Source organism: Notolepis coatsorum (genome assembly GCF_963971535.1).
Source record: "Notolepis coatsorum genome assembly, chromosome: 12".
Lineage (NCBI taxonomy): Eukaryota > Metazoa > Chordata > Actinopteri > Aulopiformes > Paralepididae > Notolepis > Notolepis coatsorum.
Window position 1 is genome coordinate 22646449 of NC_140176.1, and position 22500 is coordinate 22668948.

A 22500-nucleotide genomic window follows, 5' to 3' on the forward strand; every position below is an offset into this window, starting at 1 on the left:
TTAGTGCCTATAATTTGGCAATCCTAAATGCCTTTTCCCCCTTTGATTGTTCCAACAAGTAATCCCTTCATTTATTTCCAAACGTATCTGTAATTGGATTACTGTGATTACAATAATTAGATTAGCACTCCTTCCCAACCTCTCTCGGCTGTGATAATAGTGTGGTATGATGTCGATGTAATGCAGAGCTCTATTCATTATTGCCATGGGGACTGACAGAGAGGCCAGAGAGGAAATCAAGGTTATAAGCGATAAAATTGGCTGTTATACACCCACTGACATGGGGTGGTTCGTCTGCAGAGATGAGGCTGCCTTTTTATTTCTTTTTTCTAGAGGTGACGAAATGCCGAGGTACATTTAATTCACTCCCCGAGAGGGAGAGAGAAAGAGAGAGTGAGAGAGAGAGAGAGAGAGAGAGAGAGATAGGGGAGAGAGTTTTTTTTTGGCGTGTGTTTTTTTCTTCTTCTTCAGACTTTTAATGAGCTGTACATTTACTAAACTGTTTCAGGGTTTTATCCAAGGTGAGAGGGTTCGCAATCGACAACAGCTTGTCCTTTTCCTTCTCTCTTCCACATCTCCACACGAGGAAACAGATGGTCCTCTCTCTCTCTCTCTCTCTCTCTCTCTCTCTCTCTCTCTCTCTCTCTCTCTCTCTCTCTCTCTCTCTCTCTCTCTCTCTCTCTCCGTCTCTCTCTCTAGTTTAGGTTCAGTTAACTATAATATCCTTGACTCTGTCCTCAGATGAGATGTATATTTTTTAGCAGTAGCCTGAAGTCGTGTCAAAAAGAAAGATAACAGCTCGGTGCTGCTCGCCCTGCCTCTCCAGTCAGCGCTCTTAGCATTAGACATGTTCATCACCACAAGGAGAGGAGGACGAGTGGGTAATTAACACAGGTAAACGCAAGGGCGTGTGTGTGGGCGTGCCTGTATGCATGTGTGAACATGTGTGTGTCTATGTGCTTGTGAGTAGTCTGCATGTGTGTGTGTGTGTGTGTGTGTGTGTGTGTGTGTGTGTGTGTGTGTGTGTGTGTGTGTGTGTGTGTATGTGTGTGTTTATGTGTGTGTGTGAGGGGGTAGGTGTTTGTGTGGTGTCTGTGCGCAGCGCACATGTGTGTGTGTGCACATAGTTGACTATGACTGTGTATGAGTATGTGTGGAATGTGTGTGTGTATGTGTGTGTGTGTGTGGTGTGTGTGAGGGGGTAGGTGTTTGTGTAGTGTCTGTGCGTGCATGTGTTGTGTGTGTGTGTGTGTGTGTGTGTGTGTGTGTGTACTCTATTTGCACAGTCTGCTGCCAGCAGGTACAGTATCTCCACAGGGGAGCATCTCAACAGGAAATGAGACCATTCTGATCTACATTTCTGTCCTATGACAACAAGCCTATTCTCCCTTTCAATCCTCTCCTAAAAACCAAGTTACCGATGGGAGACTAGAAAAAACACTTTGAGCCAACAGCCTCCTCTAATAACCTCTGAGCCAACAACCTCTTCTTCTCTAATAACCTCTGAGGCAACAACCTCTTCTTCTCTAATAACCTCTGAACCAACAACCTCTTCTTCACTAATAACCTCTGAGCCAACAACCTCTTCTTCACTAATAACCTCTGAGGCAACAACCTCTTCTTCTCTAATAACCTCTGAACCAACAACCTCTTCTTCACTAATAACCTCTGAGCCAACAACCTCTTCTTCTCTAATAACCTCTGAACCAACAACCTCTTCTTCACTAATAACCTCTGAGCCAACAACCTCTTCTTCACTAATAACCTCTGAGCCAACAACCTCTTCTTCACTAATAACCTCTGAGCCAACAACCTCTTCTTCACTAATAACCTCTGAACCAACAACCTCTTCTTCACTAATAACCTCTGAGCCAACAACCTCTTCTTCACTAATAACCTCTGAGCCAACAACCTCTTCTTCACTAATAACCTCTGAGCCAACAACCTCTTCTTCACTAGTTTCAAGTTTCAAGTTTCTTTAATAGTTGTCATACAGAAGTACAGAATACTTTCATACAAAATGCTTCTTACTGTTACGCTCCAGAGACTGTGCTAGACAAGATAGTATCAAATAACATAGTATAGCATGTAAATTAGAAGTAGAAAATGAGGTCACAGTGTTCAGTATAGACATATGTACAATGTTCGATGCAGAATAGACGTAACTGAGTTACCATATAATATACAATACTATGCAGTGTACTAATGTACAATACTATATAGTGCAAAGCAGAAATGGGATGAGGTACAATTTAGGTACAATTTACAGTAAGGTGTACGAGTTGTAGTGCAATCCTTCATCAATAAATATAAAGTGTGGGGAGTGGGTGCTACAGTGTGTTTGTTTAAAGTGAGTGTGTGCTATAAAGTGTGGGGAGTGGGTGCTACAGTGTGTTTGTTTAAAGTGAGTGTGTGCGTGTGGATGTGTGTGCTATGTGCGTTTGATGGTTGTTGTTGTGTAGTGTTCATTGTTCGTTGAGCAGCCTGATGGCCTGGGGATAGAAGCTTCTTCTGAGTCTTTCTGTGCTCGCCTTGAGACTCCGGTACCGCTTGCCTGACCGCAGCAGTTCAAAGAGGCAGTTGTTCGGGTGACTGGAGTCTTTAATGATTCTCTTAGCCTTGCCCCTGCACCGCTTGTTGTAAATGTTCTCTGAGCCAACAACCTCTTCTTCTCTAATAACCTCTGAGCCAACAACCTCTTCTTCTCTAATAACCTCTGAGCCAACAACCTCTTCTTCTCTAATAACCTCTGAGCCAACAACCTCTTCTTCACTAATAACCTCTGAGCCAACAACCTCTTCTTCACTAATAACCTCTGAGCCAACAACCTCTTCTTCTCTAATAACCTCTGAGCCAACAACCTCTTCTTCACTAATAACCTCTGAGCCAACAACCTCTTCTTCACTAATAACCTCTTCTTCACTAATAACCTCTGAGCCAACAACCTCTTCTTCTCTAATAACCTCTGGGCCAACAACCTCTTCGTCTCTAATAACCTCTGAGCCAACAACCTCTTCTTCACTAATAACCTCTGAGCCAACAACCTCTTCTTCTCTAATAACCTCTGAGCCAACAACCTCTTCGTCTCTAATAACCTCTGAGCCAACAACCTCTTCTTCACTAATAACCTCTGAGCCAACAACCTCTTCTTCACTAATAACCTCTGGGCCAACAACCTCTTCTTCACTAATAACCTCTGAGCCAACAACCTCTTCTTCACTAATAACCTCTGAGCCAACAACCTCTTCTTCACTAATAACCTCTGAGCCAACAACCTCTTCTTCACTAATAACCTCTGAGCCAACAACCTCTTCTTCACTAATAACCTCTGGGCCAACAACCTCTTCTTCACTAATAACCTCTGGGCCACAGGCACAGCTCCCTGAGCCAGGCAAACTAAACTAGGCTAATTAAGTACATAGAACAGAACTGGTGTTTTCTTTCCAGTGCGTGAGGTTGTATGTCTGTGGGTTTCTGGGTGTGATGGTGTGAATGTAAACACATCTCTTTACATGTGTCACCACACACACACACACACACACACACACACACACACACACACACACACACACACACACACACACACACACACACAGCCACACACACACACACACACACACACACACACACACACACACACACACACACACACACACACACACACACACACACACACTGTCACTACCAATGAGAATGGGAAAAGTTGACTTTCGTTGTGTGCCCGCTGTCTGTGTGTCATGTTGCACTGGGGCTCGTCTGTTTGTCTCTCGATAAATCCTACATTTGAAAACATCTCCACCCGTTGCTATTCTTTTTTAATGAACAATTAAAGCAATTTTTCACATTTCCAATATTATGGCCATCTGCCATCAAAAGGTCTCATTGTGCCATGGTGTCCCACCAGGGGGCCGGTCTGTTGTTATTCCATCGTTCTTTATTTAATTACATCAATATTGTGCTGTCAGAACACTATTATTTAGTTTGTACGTGAAGTATTTACCAACCTTGTTTAGCAACCAGAAAATGCCCAAGAGAAGGTTTATTGTACTTTGGCTGAAATCTAGTAATCAATACACCAAAAACTATTTAGTTTTTTTTGTTCTAAGCCAGTTTTATGTTTATACATAAAATGTATAAACATATGTTTATTTATGTTTATTCATGCATTCATTCATTCATTCATTCATTCATTCATTCATTCATTCATTCATTCACAAGGCTTTTGTTTATAGTGGCAACTTGCTGCCCACTAGTGGTCAGACAATCGTTATTGCAACTATAAAAAGACATCTCCTAGATCAGCGGTTCTCAAACTACGGGTCGCAACCCAAAGTGGGGTCGTGGGTAGGTGACAGCATTGGCAAAAGAAATATTTAAAAAATAATCAATATATATTTATTCTTTTATTTTTTTTTATGTTCTGGTAACATATTTTTGGCTAAATATGCCTCGTTTTATGAATGCATGATCAAGTTCAACAATGTGTGCTTTTATTTTGATATTCCTTAATTCCACATTGAAATTACGAGATACATTAAGTGTGGGGTCGCCAAAAACAATCCTAAATATAATGGGGTCGTGGTATAAAAAAATTTGAGAACCCCTGTCCTAGATGCTAACTATGTGTAGGCTAAGTGGAGTCGGGGTTGAAACGCAGACCACATAACTATGATACAGATATGATGACAAGATCAATTCCTAATGGTATATCAGCCACACTCCCTAGCACAAAGTTGGACACGTCTACCCAAAGAGGAAGTAAACTAACCGCCGCTACTCCTTAACAAATTAACAAATGTACATACGATATATACAAAATATATACAACGATTTCCTGACCTGTTTTTCAACGCCACATGTTTCGCGTTTGTGTTTGTGTTTTGAAACGTATGGAAGTGAATGGTAGTCATTTGCTCATTGAAATGTGTTCATAGTCATAGTGAAAATGAAGATGGCGGCGATGTGAATCCGGTGAACTGGAGGAGAGAGCACATGTTGTGCCTCTGTGTGCGTGTGTGCGTGTGTGCGTGTGTGCATGTGTGCGTGTGTGTGCGTGTGTGCGTGTGTGCATGTGTGCATGTGTGTATTTGATACCTGTAGTGGTGTAGGCTGCTGGTCCACAGGTACGATGAGGACCACCAGCTCGTGGTCGATGCTCAGGTAGCCGAACACGTCGCACTGCGGCACCGAGATGTGCAGGCGCAGGATACGCAGGACGTCGTGCACCGTCACCGGCTGGTCCTGGTTCAGCTGTAGGGGTGGAGGGAGGGTTAGTGGTTAGTCACCGGCTGGTCCTGGTTCAGCTGTAGGGGCGGAGGGGAGGGTTAGTGGTTAGTCACCGGCTGGTCCTGGGTCAGCTGTAGTAGGGGTGAGAAGTCATAGCATGCCTCAACTTCTGCAGTGCTCCTCCAACTAATGCGTAACGCAGCGGCCCACTAATCCCACTCCTTAAAAGGGAACAGCACCCACATTACTGTAAGAATTACACTATGTTGGGGCGGCCGGGGATAGCGCAGCGGACTAAGTGTCTGTCTACCACCGCAGAGACAGTGGGATCGAATCCAGCTGCCGCGGTACCTCCGGCTTGCTCGGCCGTCCATACTAACACAATTGGCAGTGTCAGCGGGTGGGAAAGCCGGTGGGGTGGGTCCTGGTCGTTGTAAACAGCGACTCCTACAGTTCGGTCGGGGCGCCTGCACAGCGAGGGAAAGATCTGGGGGAGGTAGTGTGACCCTTCCACACGTTACACTCTCCCAGTGAGAGTCCGCGCTGCCAGGTGAAAAGAAGCGGTGGGCTGGCTACACTATGTGTCGGAGGAAGCATGTGATAGTCTCCGCCCTCCCGGATCGACGGTAGGGGGTAGAGTGCGCAACGACCAGGAAGGGGATTGGGAATTGGCATAACGACTAACATTGGGATGGGAGAAAAACGGAAAAAGGAGGGGGAAAAAGATAATAAAAAAAAAAAAAAATTACGCTATGTTATTTCTATAGCCTAAGATGAGATGAATCGATATTTGTGAACATGAGCTACTCTCTCGTTCTGACACATCTATAAAATCTTTCGGTCCTGGTCTGCAGTGGTTGAATAAACCCATTCAATCTCCCTCCTCTCATGTAATACTGTAACAGAAACTGCCCTACACAACTGTACTGTAAGTGTCTTTGATAAAAGTGTCAGCTAAATGCAAATGCAGAGTAAGAGAGAGAGCGAGTGAGAGAGGGAGAGATAGAGAGGGGGGAGACAGAGAGAGAGGGGGGAGAGAGAAAGCGATAAAAAGAAAAGAGGGAGATAATGAGAGAGAGAAGTGAGAGAGAGAATTTGAGATAGAAAATGGAGGAAGAGGGAGAGAGAAAGAGAGAAAAAGGAGAGATGGAGAAAGAGAGAGAGTGAGTGTGTGTGAGAGAGAGTGAGCGAGTGAGTGAGTGAGTGAGTGAGTGAGTGAGAGAGATAGAGAGTGAGTGTGAGAGAGAGAGAGAACGAGAGAACGAGAAAAAGGAGAGATGGAGAAAGAGAGAGAGCGAGATAGAGAGGAGGATAGTTTGTGAGTGAGTGTGCGAGAGAGAGAGAGAGAGAGAGAGAGAGAGAGAGAGAGAGAGAGAGAAAAGGAGAGATGGAGAAAGAGAGAGAGAGAGAGAAAGAGAAAGAGGGGGAGAGTGTGTGAGAGAGAGTGTGTTAGTGTGTGTGTGTGTCAGAGAGAGATAGCTAGATATTGTTCACATATTGTTCCAGTTCTTGGGACTATAGTCTACTACACCATCACTGACAAGGACCCTGCCCTCCCTCATCAGTGTGTTCAGACCCCACTGTCAGATCACGATCACCTCTCTATATAAAAGCACTGTACATACAGTAAGACAATAACAAATCCCGAGCACCGACAATCTTTTCAATTTTACATTCCTTTCTGTACCGTTTCAACCAAACCAATTAAACACGGCTGCTACAAAAATAAACGATATTTATCAGGACTCAGGCAGTGATGAGTGGATCTTACAAGAGAACAGCTCTGCATCTAAACAGAGGCTGAAAAGGGAAGAATGGTGCGACAAGGACTGCAAACAGCGGTTCAACCTAGAACACCATCAGCCACAAAACACAGACCTGCAACAAAATGATGTTGAAACACTGAGAGAGAAACAGATGAGACGGAAGAAAAAACAACATCATGATCAGAAATGGAGATAAATTGGAGTGGAGTCCACGAAGACAACCTGGCCCTACCTAATAATCTCAATCATGAACAAAAGCAAATTAGAGGATTTTTTTTTTTATCATCATCAAGAATAATCAGAACCCCCTTGATTTCCGAACTACAATGACATAATTAGAAAACAGCATAGAAAAAGCTCAAATCTGGCAAAGCATGTTGACCCGACGGCATCAGGACAGAAATGCTGAGACACAGCAACCCTGAGTGGGAGACAGACCCTGCTTCCGTTTGTTCAACCTCCTTCTTCAAGCTGAAACACTGCAGTCCTCAGACCAGCACTGCGTTCCAACCACTAATCAGAGTAAACCAAATGATTAAATTAACCAAATGTGGAACTGGAACATTGGATGAATCAAACCAAAGCTCAAAACAAACTTTAATTGCTATCTGGCCCTAAACCATGAATACAAATGGTCTCTTCACTGTTACAGAGCAACAGTGCAGAGACAAAAGCAGAGACAGATCCTGACCAAATACAGACCGAGGCCCTGTTGAGACGTGGCATTAACGTGCCTCTTGGGTGATCTGACCACAAGTACATGTGTGACTACTGCACCTAAGATGCATTAATGAGATCCCATCGCTCAGACCACATTTGGAGGTGGTCTGGGCCGCATATGGTCACATTGTGTTAGCAGCAGTGTGTAAACTGGGCCACAACCTACTGCCTAGTCAACTGTGCATCATGCCCTCTGGGCTCGTGGCTAGGAACCTTTTTCTATATAATTATGTGCTATTTTAGCAGAGGCAAAAACAGCTGCTCGCCTATTCTTCCTTTTGCTCATCTCCAGTTGGTTCCCAAATTGCGTAAGCTTGCTTTGTCCATGACGTGTTGACGTTTTTGAAGAGCCCATACTGTTCTGTATAATTATATAGGTTAAAATGTGATTAGAATCCTCTATTATTTCATTTCATTTCAAACCTTTATTTATACTCGAAAGGCAACTGAGGTTTCCCTCATTCAGTCACGTCGAGTGCACATACAGAGCTAAGCAAACACACAGCGTTAAGCTAAAAAAGGCATATCCCACTGATTAACTGTATTAAACTGTGTGAACTGTGCCACAGCACAGCAGACAGAATCAACCTATGTGCTCACAACACCGTTGTATTGAATTGACAGTTGTGTGCTCTGTGCTGTGAAAACACATTAATTCATACGCACAACTGCATTTTTCTTTATTCGTAAGTAAGGATGCTCGAGTTAATGATGAGTTGTTTATGATGAGAGTATGGAATGAATACGCAAGGAAGGTGCGGACATTTCTTTATGAGGCTTATCAACTCTTGACAGCTGTCATCGCTGGAGACATACATTCTGTTGCTTGGAAATACATATTTTTTTTTTGTTGATCTTTTCCCCCCTCCTTTTTCCTCCGTTTTTCTTCCATCCCAATGTTAGTCGTTATGCCAATTCCCAATTCCCAATTCCCTTCCTGGTCGCTGCGCACTTACCCCCTACAGTCGGTCTGGGAGAGTGGAGGCTATCACATGCTTCCTCCGACACATGTGTAGCCAATCAACCGCTTCTTTTCACCTGGCAGCGCGGACTCTCACTGAGAGGGTGTAATGTGTGGAAGGATCACACTACCCCCTTAGATCCTTTCCTCGCTGAGCAGGCGCCCCGACCGAACTGTAGGAGTCGCTGTTTACAATGACCAGGACCCACCCACCGGCTTTCCCACCCTCTAACACTGCCAATTGTGTTAGTACGACGACCGGCCAAGCCGGAAGCAACGCAGAGAGCTGGGCTCGATACCAGTATCTCCTGCGTTGGTGGCGAGTGCCTTGCCCACTGCGCCACCCAGCCGCCTTGGAAATACATTTTCTGACCTCTGTTCTGTGTCGTCTGGTTTATTAACCCTTTCACTGCCACACTACCAAATGGTTAACCCTTTCACTGCGACAATACAGAAGGTTAACCCTTTCACTGCCACATGACAAAGGGTGAACCCTTTCACAACCACACTACAGAAGGTTAACCCTTTCACAACCACACTACAGAAGGTTAACCCTTTCACTACCACACTACAGACGGTTAACCTGTAACCTGCTTACCCATAACTGCATAAACGGACACGCACCCCTCTACCTACAGGAACTCATCACTCCACAATCCTCCACCGTACCCTCAGATCTGCAGGTAGCCTGCTTCTTTGGGTCCCCAGTACCAGGCTCTGCACCATGGGGGACCGCCGGGCCGAGCCTTCTGCTCGGCTGCACCACGCCTTCTGCTCGGCTGCACCACGCCTGTGGAACAGCCTCCCCATCCAGCTGAGGGCACCACAGAGCCTGGACTCTTTTAAAGCAGGCCTGAAAACCTATCTATTTCAAATTGCTTTGATTGCTAGCTTTTTCTTGTGATAATTTTTTTTTCTTGTGCTGTTGTTTAACATTTTCTGTGTATACTATGTTTTTAATTATGTTCTATTTTTAACCCTGTAGCACCTTGGGATCCTAGTGAACGAAAAGTGCACTACAAATACAATTTATTATTATTATTATTTAGTGAAAGGGTTAAATATGGTAGGCTATCACACTATGAGCTCACATGGAAATTATTCTATATCCGTCTACTTTTTTCCCATATTAACGTCAGCTACTGTACAGCAAATGACATTGGCAAACAGAATACACTTTCGGGTCACTAACGGAAAATGCCACAACTGTCTCCTTGCGTATTGGCCCCGAAAACACATATGATGTAATCTCCCTCATGCAGATTGCTGGCGGGGTATAATATCCACTGTGAGGATGTGGAAGGAAAATAAAGAGTGGAGAGCCCCCTGCATGTGTAAAAATGTCACTGTTGTGCATGGAATATCTTCCTGCTTATCAACTTCAAGCGTGAAAAGGTGAAAGCGGAGAAAGAGAGAGGGGGGAATCGAGACAAGGAGAATCACACAGCAGTGTGCGCTCTTTGAAAATATTATGAAGATAACTGCCATGCATATTATTTAGTGTGATTTTCTTTTAGTGTCATTTGAAAAGTTGTTTAGTCCCTCTAAAGATATGTCTACTTCTACTTGTAATAGAAACACTGTGTGCACTGCGCTCTATTACATTATGTTATTCGAATTGCGGATTCAGTGATGTTGGCGAAATCCGACATCACCAAATACTCCCAGGTAATCCACGTCCCTAGCCTGCTGTCAGCCTATGAGCAAAGTCTCATCCAAATGGGAGATTAGCTGGGGACGGACGGACGGACGGACAGACAGACAGACAGACAGACAGACAGACAGACAGACAGACAGACAGACAGACACATGCAACCGATCGCATAATCCCCCCAGGCTTCGCTTGGTAGAGATACAGATGTTCTAAAGATGTTCTTTTTAAATGCTAATTTGAAAAGATGATGACAATGTAGGCCTTACCCTTGAAACAATTCAAGCCTGAGGTAATATAAGTGTGGTTCTCATACAGATCTTCATTAAATGGCTACATTAATATGAACATATCTGCTGAAACAGTGGGAGGGTGGCAACTGTCACACCCCTCTTTACATACAGTAGGCTACATGGCAACACCCCTCTTTACATACAGTAGGCTACATGGAAACAGTCACATCCCTCTTTACATACAGTAGAATACATGGCAACAGTCACATCCCTCTTTACATACAGTAGGCCTACATGGTTGGCAATATAGTGGCACTATTATAGGTTTTACTTTACATTAAATAGTCTGATGAATCAGGCAGATGTGGCTGCATACCAACACAGCTGCTGGAACAGTGGAAGGCTACCAACAGTCACATCCCTCTTCACATAAGCCTACTTGTGTTTCCCCCACTTTAAATCTCCATAGAGTCATTTATAGAGTACACAGTGCAAGGATAATTGTATTGTATTTGTAAGGAGTATTTCTAAATAGTGTAGCGCTTTAATATCACAGTAGTTTATGTTTAGAATAGCTGTTTTTTCTATCACATTTCTATCAAACCATGGATTGATTGATTGATTGATGTTTTTTTTTTTTTTTTTTTTTTTTTTGTCTTACATACAGGTGTATATGCCCAGCCCATATGGGCTTACAAAACACATAACAATAAGTATATAATATTATACTTGACAAATTACTTGACAAGATGGCCACAAAAAAAATAAAAAATACAATAAAACGTAATATAACACAAGCTGTAAGCAATGTATGTAAACAAAGAAACAAGAGGAATTCATATACAATTATATAGGCTATAGTGTGTTTTGTCTCAAGTGCCATGCTTTCTCCAAATATCCTGCAAAACTGAAGATATCCTCCACAAAAAAACAACTCAACATACAACTCTCAGACTGCCAAAACAAATCCGGATTTACAATTTGAATTTTCTCAAATAAAACCCTCCTCAAATCGGTGTACAAAGGGCAATAAAAAACTAAATGATATTCATCTTCCACCACTCCCAGATCACATAGAACACACAACCGCTCCTCCTCAGGTTTACCTTGGAATCTACCCACTTCCACCGCCAATGACAGGGTGCCAGACCTCAACTGGGCACACAGAGACCTCCGTCTTCTCTTTAAGTTTAACATTACATAAGGTTCAGTAAAATACTCATTTTTAATTACAACATATTTTCTAAGTTTAGGTTTTTTCCATATCTCCACCTTCCACTTATCCTGATGGATTGTTGATAATTTTGTTTTAATTATGTGAACCTTACACTGCAGATTGTTCATAAAAATCATACTTAGGTCAGCAGAAGAAAAAATCATGGACATCTCTCTTGACCAGGGATGACCGTGTGCTCTGTCCCAATTAAAAATCTTTTTTGTCACCCTGTTATTTGGCAGCTGGACCAGGCGGTTCCATAACCTAACCATTTCACCTTTTTGCTTGACCAAGCATGAGTCCCAACCCATGTCCCCTTCTATAGCCCCTTTTGGTGTATATTTATGGACTCCCAAGAAGTATCTCATGGCCCGGTTCTGGATAGCATTACATTCAGGTGCATCATCAAAACCCCATAATCCAGCAGCATAAAATAAAACAGAACCTACCATTGAATCAAATAATTGTGTAAATGTTGAAAACCCAAGGTCAGTGCACACTTTCATTTTACTCAACACACCCCCTAGCGCCCTTCCTGCTGACTCAGACATTATTTTCCTTCCTTCTATGAAGCTCATGTACTCATTAACACATTAGGTGCTAACAATGAATGACGATCTATCGCTTGTGTGCCACCACTCTAATCAATTGGAGGACGAGCACATTTGCGAACGCTTAAACTGTATCTTAAATTAAGGCTATGGGTCTAATACACCCGTCGCTTATCAATGACTTGCTTGCAGTCAACATGTACGAAACGGATTGTTTTTTCATCAGTACATTTCCGTTTTATACCGTTTTGAAATGAGTATAGTTTTGGAGATTTCTAGAAAAAAAATAAGATTCCGCAGGAATAACCCTTTACTGGAATACACACAACACATTGTCATTTTCCGGCTGATTTATGAATCGTTTTCAAATAAACGCTAGATTTTCGATAGTATATGTGTACTTATGCACGCTAGAGAAGCGGGCTGAAAAATCGAGTATCTATGCCGTGCCTGGCGCTAACGTTACGCACACACTGTACACACACAGGAGACACGTTGTGATCGCTGTGAAAAAAACATCTGATTACCCCAATACTGGTAATATAAAGTCCTTACCTCAGATCAGATGTTCTGCAAAAAGATTAATCCAATTCCTGATCGCCATTCCAAATATCGATCGCGTTTTATTGATCCAACGTTATACTCCGAAACACATAATCGACGCGTCTTCCAGTGCCCTCAGTGGATGCAATAGTCTCAGGTTACATGCCTCAGAAGTAAAATGTGGAGCCCGGAGTGTTTTTTCTGATGCATTCCCATCGACTCCATTCCAATGGGTGCAATACCATCTGGGAGACGATAGGGGGCGGTATTTGCCCTTTTCGAGCTCAGAGCCATTCCCAATGATAACGTGAGGCTGGATGGATGACAAATGAAAGGATATCACTAATAAAAGAAATGACGATTAAATAACGAGATTTCTCGTTATTGGCACCCAATGTGTTAAAGGTGAAACCAAGATATTTATAAAAATATGTGTAAATCAGGGGCGTTGGTCCAAATAGAAACTTATGGTTACTCTGCTGTTCAAACCATGGAGTGCTGTACAAGGTTTTGTGCAGAATAACGAGGCCTTTCCAGTCAAATGAATGTCACAAGTGAGTGTAAATATGTGAGTGCGTGACAGCTGAAATTAAAATAAGTTTTGCCTAATTGGGAGGTTTCCTGGGTAAACAAACTTCACATTGTGGTTGAATTACCATTTAGGTGTTATTTCTTCTGCCTTGCCCGCAGGCCGTAAGAGGAATAATGAATATATACATGTAATGACCCTAGGTGTATAGGTGGCAGGTCTATTATTCTTTGATATGTAAGTTCTGGTATCTCTGCCAGAGGGCTGGACTTCATAATTTTATTTTATTTTTGCAGTGCACTGCTGTTTGGACGCTTCCTCTAGATGTCCAATAACTGAAAGGTGTTTGTCACATATAGGTTTATCTTGTCTCCTTATTGGAAATGTTACAATAGCAACATGTGAATGCCTCCCCTCATAAAAACATTTTAAGGACCCTGCATAATCACTCACTCATTCACTCGCACACTATGGGTGATATGATGAAATGTAACAGCCACAACACACACGTCTTTATTCTTCATGGGATGGCAATTCACGGAGCAACTTCTGAAAAAACAGCTCTCCCTTCCGACAGAACTAGATCCACAGTACAAATACGACAAGCCTCCAAGATCTATTGTGGTGAATTTTCGACGAATACACAATAAGGGAGATGATACTGAAGGAAGCCTGAAAAAAAAAGAGCATCTAATACCAAGGCCGCCGGGTGCAGCTGTTCTTTTGATCATGACTATGCCACGGAAATAATACAGAAAAGAAAGGAATACATTGGCATAAAGACATTTTAGACCTCCCTGTCTAAAATAAGAATCTGGAATTTGGAATACGGGCTGTGGACATACTAGAGCGCACACAAGGCTGCAAAAGAGCGCAGTCAGGGAGAGGACTTCAGGTAGAGAGAGACCAGAGAAGCGCACAGCCAGGAGGAGAGGACTTCAGGTAGAGAGAGACCAGAGAAGAGCGCAGCCAGGAAGAGAGGACTTCAGGTAGAGAGAGACCAGAGAAGAGCTCAGCCAGGAGGAGAGGACTTCAGGTAGAGAGAGACCAGAGAAGAGCGGAGCCAGGGAGAGGACTTCAGGTAGAGAGAGACCAGAGAAGAGCGCAGCCAGGGAGAGGACTTCAGGTAGAGAGAGACCAGAGAAGAGCGCAGCCAGGGAGAGAGGACTTCAGGTAGAGAGAGACCAGAGAAGAGCGCAGTCAGGAGGAGAGGACTTCAGGTAGAGATACCAGAGAAGAGCGCAGCCAGGGAGAGGACTTCAGGTAGAGAGAGACCAGAGAAGAGCGCAGCCAGGGAGAGGACTTCAGGTAGAGAGACCAGAGAAGAGCTCAGCCAGGAGAGAGGACTTCAGGTAGAGAGAGACCAGAGAAGAGCACAGCCAGAGAGAGGACTTCAGGTAGAGAGACCAGAGAAGAGCGCAGCCAGGGAGAGGACTTCAGGTAGAGAGACCAGAGAAGAGCGCAGCCAGGGAGAGGACTTCAGGTAGAGAGAGACCAGAGAAGAGCGCAGCCAGAGAGAGGACTTCAGGTAGAGAGACCAGAGAAGAGCGCAGCCAGGAGGAGAGGACTTCAGGTAGAGAGAGACCAGAGAAGAGCGCAGCCAGGGAGAGGACTTCAGGTAGAGAGAGACCAGAGAAGAGCGCAGCCAGGGAGAGAGGACTTCAGGTAGAGAGAGACCAGAGAAGAGCGCAGCCAGGAGGAGAGGACTACAGGTAGAGAGAGACCAGAGAAGAGAGCAGTCAGGAGAGAGGACTTCAGGTAGAGAGACCAGAGAAGAGCACAGCCAGAGAGAGGACTTCAGGTAGAGAGAGACCAGAGAAGAGGGCAGCCAGGGAGAGGACTTCAGGTAGAGAGAGACCAGAGAAGAGAGCAGCCAGGGAGAGGACTTCAGGTAGAGAGAGACCAGAGAAGAGCGCAGCCAGGGAGAGAGGACTTCAGGTAGAGAGAGACCAGAGAAGAGAGCAGTCAGGAGAGGGATAGAAGAGCGACTTCAGAGAGTGATGCTGTGGCAATGGGTTGGAAACTCAGAGCACACTGTGGCACGAGCCAAACAAAAGCTACACACATTTCAACGGAAATAATGGACAAACTAGGTATGTGAGTCCTCACAATGGACAATGGACAAGATGACTAGTATCCACCATGCACAAATAAGACATATAAATACAATACAAAATAAATGCAATAACACAAACAAACACAAAGTCTACAGCACACCCCATATATCATCATCCTACGCGACTAAGCCATTTCTTCATATCTTTTAAAAAAAAATCCTTCTGAGACAATCATTTTTATGGACACTGGCAGTTTGTTCCACTCATAGGCTGCAAAGTACCGAAAGGTATTTTCCCCCATTGAGCTACTGAAAATGCACAGTTTAATGTCAGTTAAACTGCCCCTCGTTGCATAGGAGTGGGTGTCCATAAAGCACATAAAATAATTTGAGAGATATGAGGGGACCCTATTATACATTATTTTATGGGTAAGGCCCAACTTGATTTGAATAACCCGTTTTTCCACTGGGAGCCAATTAAGTTGATTAAATATGGCTACATCCAGGTGAGTGCGGGTAGGAAGCTTTAACACTACTCTAATCAATTTGTTTTGGGCAGTCTGAAATTTATTTTTAATTTTCTGGGGTGCACTACTGTACCAGAAGGCGGCAGCGTAGTCAAAATGACTCGATCTGTATCAGTAGTAGTCTAACAGAAAGAATAGAGCTGAAAAGTAACACCCGTCAATCAGCTTATTTGCGGATAATATCATAATATACTGTTACGACCCCTTCCACTCTGTCTCCATTGTCCGCCTAATTAATTGTTGTGTTGACAGGTACTGGAGGTGGGCGTGGCTGGAGCGCTAATCAGCGGAACGGGAAACACCTGGGCGCGGAGCTCAGTTGCTGGGCTCTCTCCTTATGGGACGCCGTTAGTTTGATTGAATGCCTTTGATTTCTGTTTGCATTCTACAAACATTACACCTATACATAATACAATGCATGCACTCACTTACACTACTGATGTCACTGACTTCACACGCCACTGTTAGTTTAATTTAGTTAGTAATCGTTTTTTTTCTATATGAATTACTTTGATGAATAACCATGACTTTGATTGTCTGCGTCTCCCTCTTTGTCATGGCCGTGTGGTTGGTTTGTGACAATACCTAGAGAACCCCAACTCAAACTTTACTCAGCTGATGCACCTCATAAACATAGTGATCACTCAGGATTAGGGGTGTAAAGGTACATGTATCCGTACCGAACCGAACAAGTTTCAGTGTGTACCGTACCGTACCGAACGTCTGTGTAGTGTACCGAACGAATACAACAGTATGTTAACCACTAACGACCGCCCACCGGGGGCTGTTTTTTTCACAATCTAATATAATAATAATTATTATTATATTTTTTCACAAGTCAATTATTAATTTCAATATAGAATATTTGTTGACAGCCCTACAAGTACAATTAGTTACTGCACACTACATCACCCCTGAGTGGAACATGGAAAGCCAAACTTCCCCCACTGTACCGAAAACATGTACCGAACCTTGACTTCAAAACCGAGGTACGTACCGTACCGTGGTTTTTGTGTACCGTTACACCCCTACTCAGGATACAAAGTACATGTAACTAAAACACAGATCTTGACCATTAATTACACTCCATCTCAAGAAATCAAGAGAATGTACCAACTGAAATGGGATTAAAAAATGATAAAATATCAACAACTAACTCATCTCTATAAGTACCTTGGAGGTATAAATGATTGTATCATTGATATTTAACCAAGATACTAAAAAGGATACCCTTGAGGATAGAGAGGTTAATTAAAAACGTTTGTCTCCTCAGACTTGGCCCGAATTAATTTGATATGAAGAGTGGAATTTTCCTGGCTAATTTCCATGAACAAAACGGATCTCTGTGGTGATCAAGCCCTAATTGGAAATGCAAATCGGAACGCCGCACCAAACAGCTGCAATCGTTCTGAACTTGACGGCAATAATGCCTTTTTTTCTTCTACTGAGCCACTCTGAAACCATCTTCGTAACGCCTCAAACCAAATGGATTGCATTTATATAACGCTTTTATCCAAAAGATACAGTACAAGTTGTGATTGATTGATTGATTGAAAAGTTTATTAACAGATTGCAGAATGGGTACAGTACAGTACAGCTCAATACATACAATTGTTAAGGGGATGCAGACCAGAGAAAGACTTTCGTCTTGTTTACATCAGGGTCCCCCATTTTCAATTCATCATAACATAACATTCATCATGACATACACAACATACAGATAGACAGTACTGCTACATCTATACATTTATGACATATCAGATTTGCAAATACAGTACTGTTTGTGATACAAAAAGTGTCCAGAAAAAGAGTGTATACATTTGACGTAGAAACTGTACATTGGAGGAGGTTGGGTAGGTGGGGTGGGGTTGGGTTGGGTGGGGGGCTGTACATTGGAGGTGGGGGGGGGGGGGGGGGGGGGGGGGGGGGTTGGGTAGGGGGGGGGGGGGGGGGCACTGTACACTGTACATTGGAATACTGACAAAGCCATACTTGGTCATTTACTGTACAACTGGGTTAGGACATTTGTAGGGGCCAGTTTCGAATTGCAGTCTCCCGTAGGTGTTTTTTGAGAGTGTTTTTGAAGGTGGGTATAGTGATTCACATTCCTTTACAGCTTTGGGTAGGGCGTTCCACCTCACCTTCACCCATTCATTCACCCATTCATTCCCACATTGATGGCGGAAGCAACCATGCAAGGTGACCGATCTGCTCATCCGGGAGCAGTCAGGGGTTCAGTGTCTTGAACCTTTGATTACCAGACGACTGCTGACCTGAGCCTGAACCTGGACTGACTTGAACCACCGTCGCCCCACATAATGAACGCGTGAATGCAGTAAATGTGCCTTTGAGCTCTTAAACCCCACAAGACCCAGCAGTGCTTGCATTGGAGGTTGACGCTATATGCCACCTTCAATCTACCGCATGACATATGACAAGTGTTTGTGAAATAAGGTCATGGTTAAATAGGGTAGATCGACAAGTTTCCCTCATTCGCGGCCACGATGAAGATTTCTCTGAAGGAACAGGTAAATTAACTAGATTTATCTGAAGGAACAGGTGAATTAACTAGATTTCTCTGAAGGAACAGGTGAATTAACTAAATAAACACACAAACACGGGAAGCGGTGGAAAGTGACTCTAAATGCTTGAGCAAAACAAACAAGTCTCGCTGGAAGGGCTTTACACAGGCTCACCCTTATCAAAACTAATATACTCATGTATCCTCGCGGCTTCAGATCAAATCAACACCATTTCCATTGGGCATTTGTTAGGTATTAGCAGGCTTAGTCTTAATAAGATGTATTTGTTTTGGGGATTAAAAGCGTAGACTAATAGCCAAGGGTGGATGTGTGGGAGGAGGTGGGAGGCTTTGTCAAACAATTAAGCTGCTTTAAATGAAATGCCTCGAACGCTCCAACATGTAGGGCCGACATCATCAGGCACTAAGGCTTTAAGCATGAGTGATAAAGAGGCATGGCAAATATGTGGGATTTTTTTTTGGGGTGGGCAGGCAGGCAGCATGTGTGATAGTATGCTATGGATGGTATGAGTGGAGAGAGAGCTGCTTGAGGGCTGTTTTGGATATATGGCTCTCTCTGGTGGCCAGCCTGTGTCATTACAGTTGATACCACTTGAAACAGCCAGAGGGGAAAAGTCATACAAATGTTTTAAAGGGAGACTTTTTATGTCTCAGGTGAGAGAAAACATTAAAGAGTGATAAAAGGTGAGCTTCTCTACTATTAGTGTCAACTGAAGAGGTTCCTAAAGTTACCGCTACCGTGGCTTTGGACATGATAGTGTTTTGAAATGTGTATGAACACCATTCCAAAGCCACTGTCCAGGATTTGGCTCACCTGCGTGGCTAATTCAGGGTCGTTCGTTGCAGCGTCCTTAGGGAGGTTTGCTCTGTGGTCGTTCAGCCTTGCTGTGAGATTACTGCTATTTTGTGGAGCGTTGCGGCAGTGATAATGTCACGATTAACGGTCTAGTTTTTCCACAATATTAACTTTTGTGGAGCAACCCTTGGCCGTCTCCCAGTGACGTATGCCTCCCACACAGGGGGAGTACGGTCTTTTCTTTTTTTAAACTTTGGCCATTCCCCTGGCTCTTTTTTGCGTTTATCGCATTTATTCTGGTCAAGGATGACCGACAGAAACAGGCTGAAGGGGTTCAGATGGGGGGGAAGACACTCTGGGAAAGGCACGGCTGCAGTCCGGGATTCGAACTCGCTAAACCCCAGATCCGTGACGAGCACGGTTGTCCCCGGCGCCGAAATAGCGCTCGAGGTACGTGGTGAGCTACTGGAGCTCCCCGAGTACGGTCTTTTCAGAGTAAAAGAGAAAGAGCGAGAGTGGTCGGACTCTGTGGATAACCCACTCAGCTTTTACTTTGACGCTTTGTGTCTTCCGTGTAAAAACCTTTCAGCCTAGTATTGCGCCACAAAAGTTAATAGTGCGGAAAAACTAGACCATTAAACATGCAATTGAAACCGCTACAACACTAGACACAGGTAGCAGTAATTCAACAGCAAGGTAATCGACCGCTGGGCATACCCTACAAATGCCGCAATAGCTTTTCAATGGTGTCCACATTTGAAAACACTATCTCAAAAGCCCCAGTTAGGTGCTAGTTCGGTGAAAACGCTGGAATATAAGGGTAGAACGATTGCAGCTGTCTGGTATTCCGACAGCGCTGACAGAGATGGTCGCAGTCTTTCGAGCTCCCACTCAACCTTGTTGTTTTTTATTTCTTGTTATTCTTTCTTAGTACTTTAGTAAAGAATGTGACTGCTGCTATACAGTACGACAGGCAAACACTTCTCAGCATCAGAAGTGAAGCGGACAAGTACTTTTCGTCAGGAACAACATTCCACCGCAAGCAGACACGACACGAAATAAAGAACTTGAACTTGAAAGCAGATTAGCTCTTAAGCTTGAGGTCTCCATCCAACGCAGGCGGAAGACATTTCATGATTGTCATGACCTTACAGTAAACACAGCATGTGATGCATCAAGAGGAGAAGGAAACGTGATTTAAGACGGACCTTGGCGAAGATGTTTATCAGATTCTTGTTCCAGAGGATCTGTAGCATGCCAGCACACAGGGGACAGCAGGCACCTGGAGAGAGAGAGAGAGAGAGAGAGAGAGAGAGAGAGAGAGAGAGAGAGAGAGAGAGAGAGAGAGAGAGAGAGAGAGAGAGAGCAGGGTTCATCCACTGTTGATCAAATCATAACCACAAGTCTACAGAGAGTCAGTGTAATTAGGCTGGTTCAAGGCTAGTTCTCTTTCCTGAAACAACTTTGAGAGCGTGTAGAAATCAGAAACATGTCATTCCGACTCATTTTGTTAGTAGCTTCAAGTTTGAAAGACGAAAATGGGTAAGGTAGGTTTCAGTAAGACGGCCTCGTGGAATGAGGACCGTGTAGACCAGAGGATGGTCAAACTGCAGCCCCTGGACTGGACCGGGCCCCTGGAGCACGTTGATCCGGCAGCGTGAGACCAGCATTTTATTTTTTAAATGGTGCATATTTTTCAATCTGAACACACGTGTCATAGTTAAAGTTAGTGATTATTTGAGATCTGTTTCATATGCTTTCCTGTACATGACCAGTCAAATGCTTTGCATATTGGCTGTTATTTGATTGTATATTACAAGGGCACAATGTTTCTACAGTGTTGCCCTGCTATATAGCTGACATGTGACATAGAGGCACTGTGACAGATCTTCAGAGCGTCATGCACCCTCATACGTACATATAGTAGGACAATATGTGGCCCCTCATTTGGTTTTAGATTTTCATTGTGGCCCTTGAGCCAAAAAAACTCAATCCCTGACATTGATGTGCTTATCCTATGCAATAGTCTATGCACGGTCCTCGTTTCAAATGACTGAACATCTATTGTATTAAAGGGGACATATTATGGAAAATTGGTTTTGTCTATAGTCTTTTCTTTTTGTATGAATTTGTCAGTCTGACATGTTATTTAGGCACTGGGGGGGAAATGGGCATTGAAGTCGGACTAACAACAAGCCTAATTAATCAATTAGCTGAGCTTTTTGGAGTCAGGAACACTGCCTACCTAATGCACTGCCCAGTTTGTAAATGTTTTTTACTGGGTATGGAGCCGCCAGACAGGGAAGAAAATTATTAATTTAAAATGTGATGTGTTGCTACACCCACACCTACAATAACATGTCCGATACAAGAGAAGAACCATGAGCTCAAAAATACAATTACAATTATATTTAGAAGAAAAGATAGATAATCTGTCGGCCTATTAAGTTATTTATTTATGTTTTACCCAGGGACAATGCACATTAATCAACATCTTCAGTTTCCACATCAATGTGGAAGATCTTTTATATAAGGAGATCTTTTATTTTTTAGTTCATTGACTCTTTGGAATAACCTGCCTCAAAACCTCTGCTGCATTTACAGTAAATTAACTTAATCTTAAATTGTATTTAACACTGTAAAGTATTTTTGTTTTGTTTTTTTGTTTTCTGTTTCTTTTGCTCACATGTAATTTTAGCTATCTTATTTGTTAGCTTCATTATGCATTGTGTGTTGAGTACTGACATTTAATAATTTTGTTTTGCAACAATAATTGTTTTTGTATGTTTTTTGTGTGGACCCCAGGAAGACTAGCTGGTTGCTATGGCACCAGCTAATGGGGATCCTTAACTCATTCAGCGCCGGAGCTTAATGCGCGAGAGGGCGCTAGAACGCCACCGCTTTAATCAATGGGGGGACTGCGAGATTTGCGAGTGCTTAAAATATATCTTAAATTATAGCTATGGGTCTAATACACCCGTCGATTATCAGTGAGTTGCTTCCAGTTAACATGTACAAAACGGATTGTTTTTTCATCTGTACATTTCCGTTTTATACCGTTTTGAATATGAGTATAGTTTTTGTGATTCTTAGTAATTCCAGGAAAAGACGCGATAATAGCCCTTTAGTGGAATACACTAAACACGTTGTCATTTTTCGCCTGATTATCGAATCTTCCTGAAA

The 22500-nt window shown here is 43.3% G+C and overlaps 1 protein-coding gene across 1 annotated transcript in view; it reads right to left on the bottom strand.

The window, feature by feature from the left end:
- LOC311237801 (reversion-inducing cysteine-rich protein with Kazal motifs-like) overlaps positions 1–22500 on the bottom strand; it is a gene marked incomplete at its 5' end in the record, with an annotated part of 37922 nt that overhangs the window by 5468 nt on the left and 9954 nt on the right. Inside the window, 2 exons of the mRNA XM_084325778.1 lie at positions 5095–5250; positions 20526–20599. Coding sequence (XP_084181904.1) covers positions 5095–5250; positions 20526–20599 — 230 coding nt within the window. The remainder of the gene's footprint in view (positions 1–5094; positions 5251–20525; positions 20600–22500) is intronic.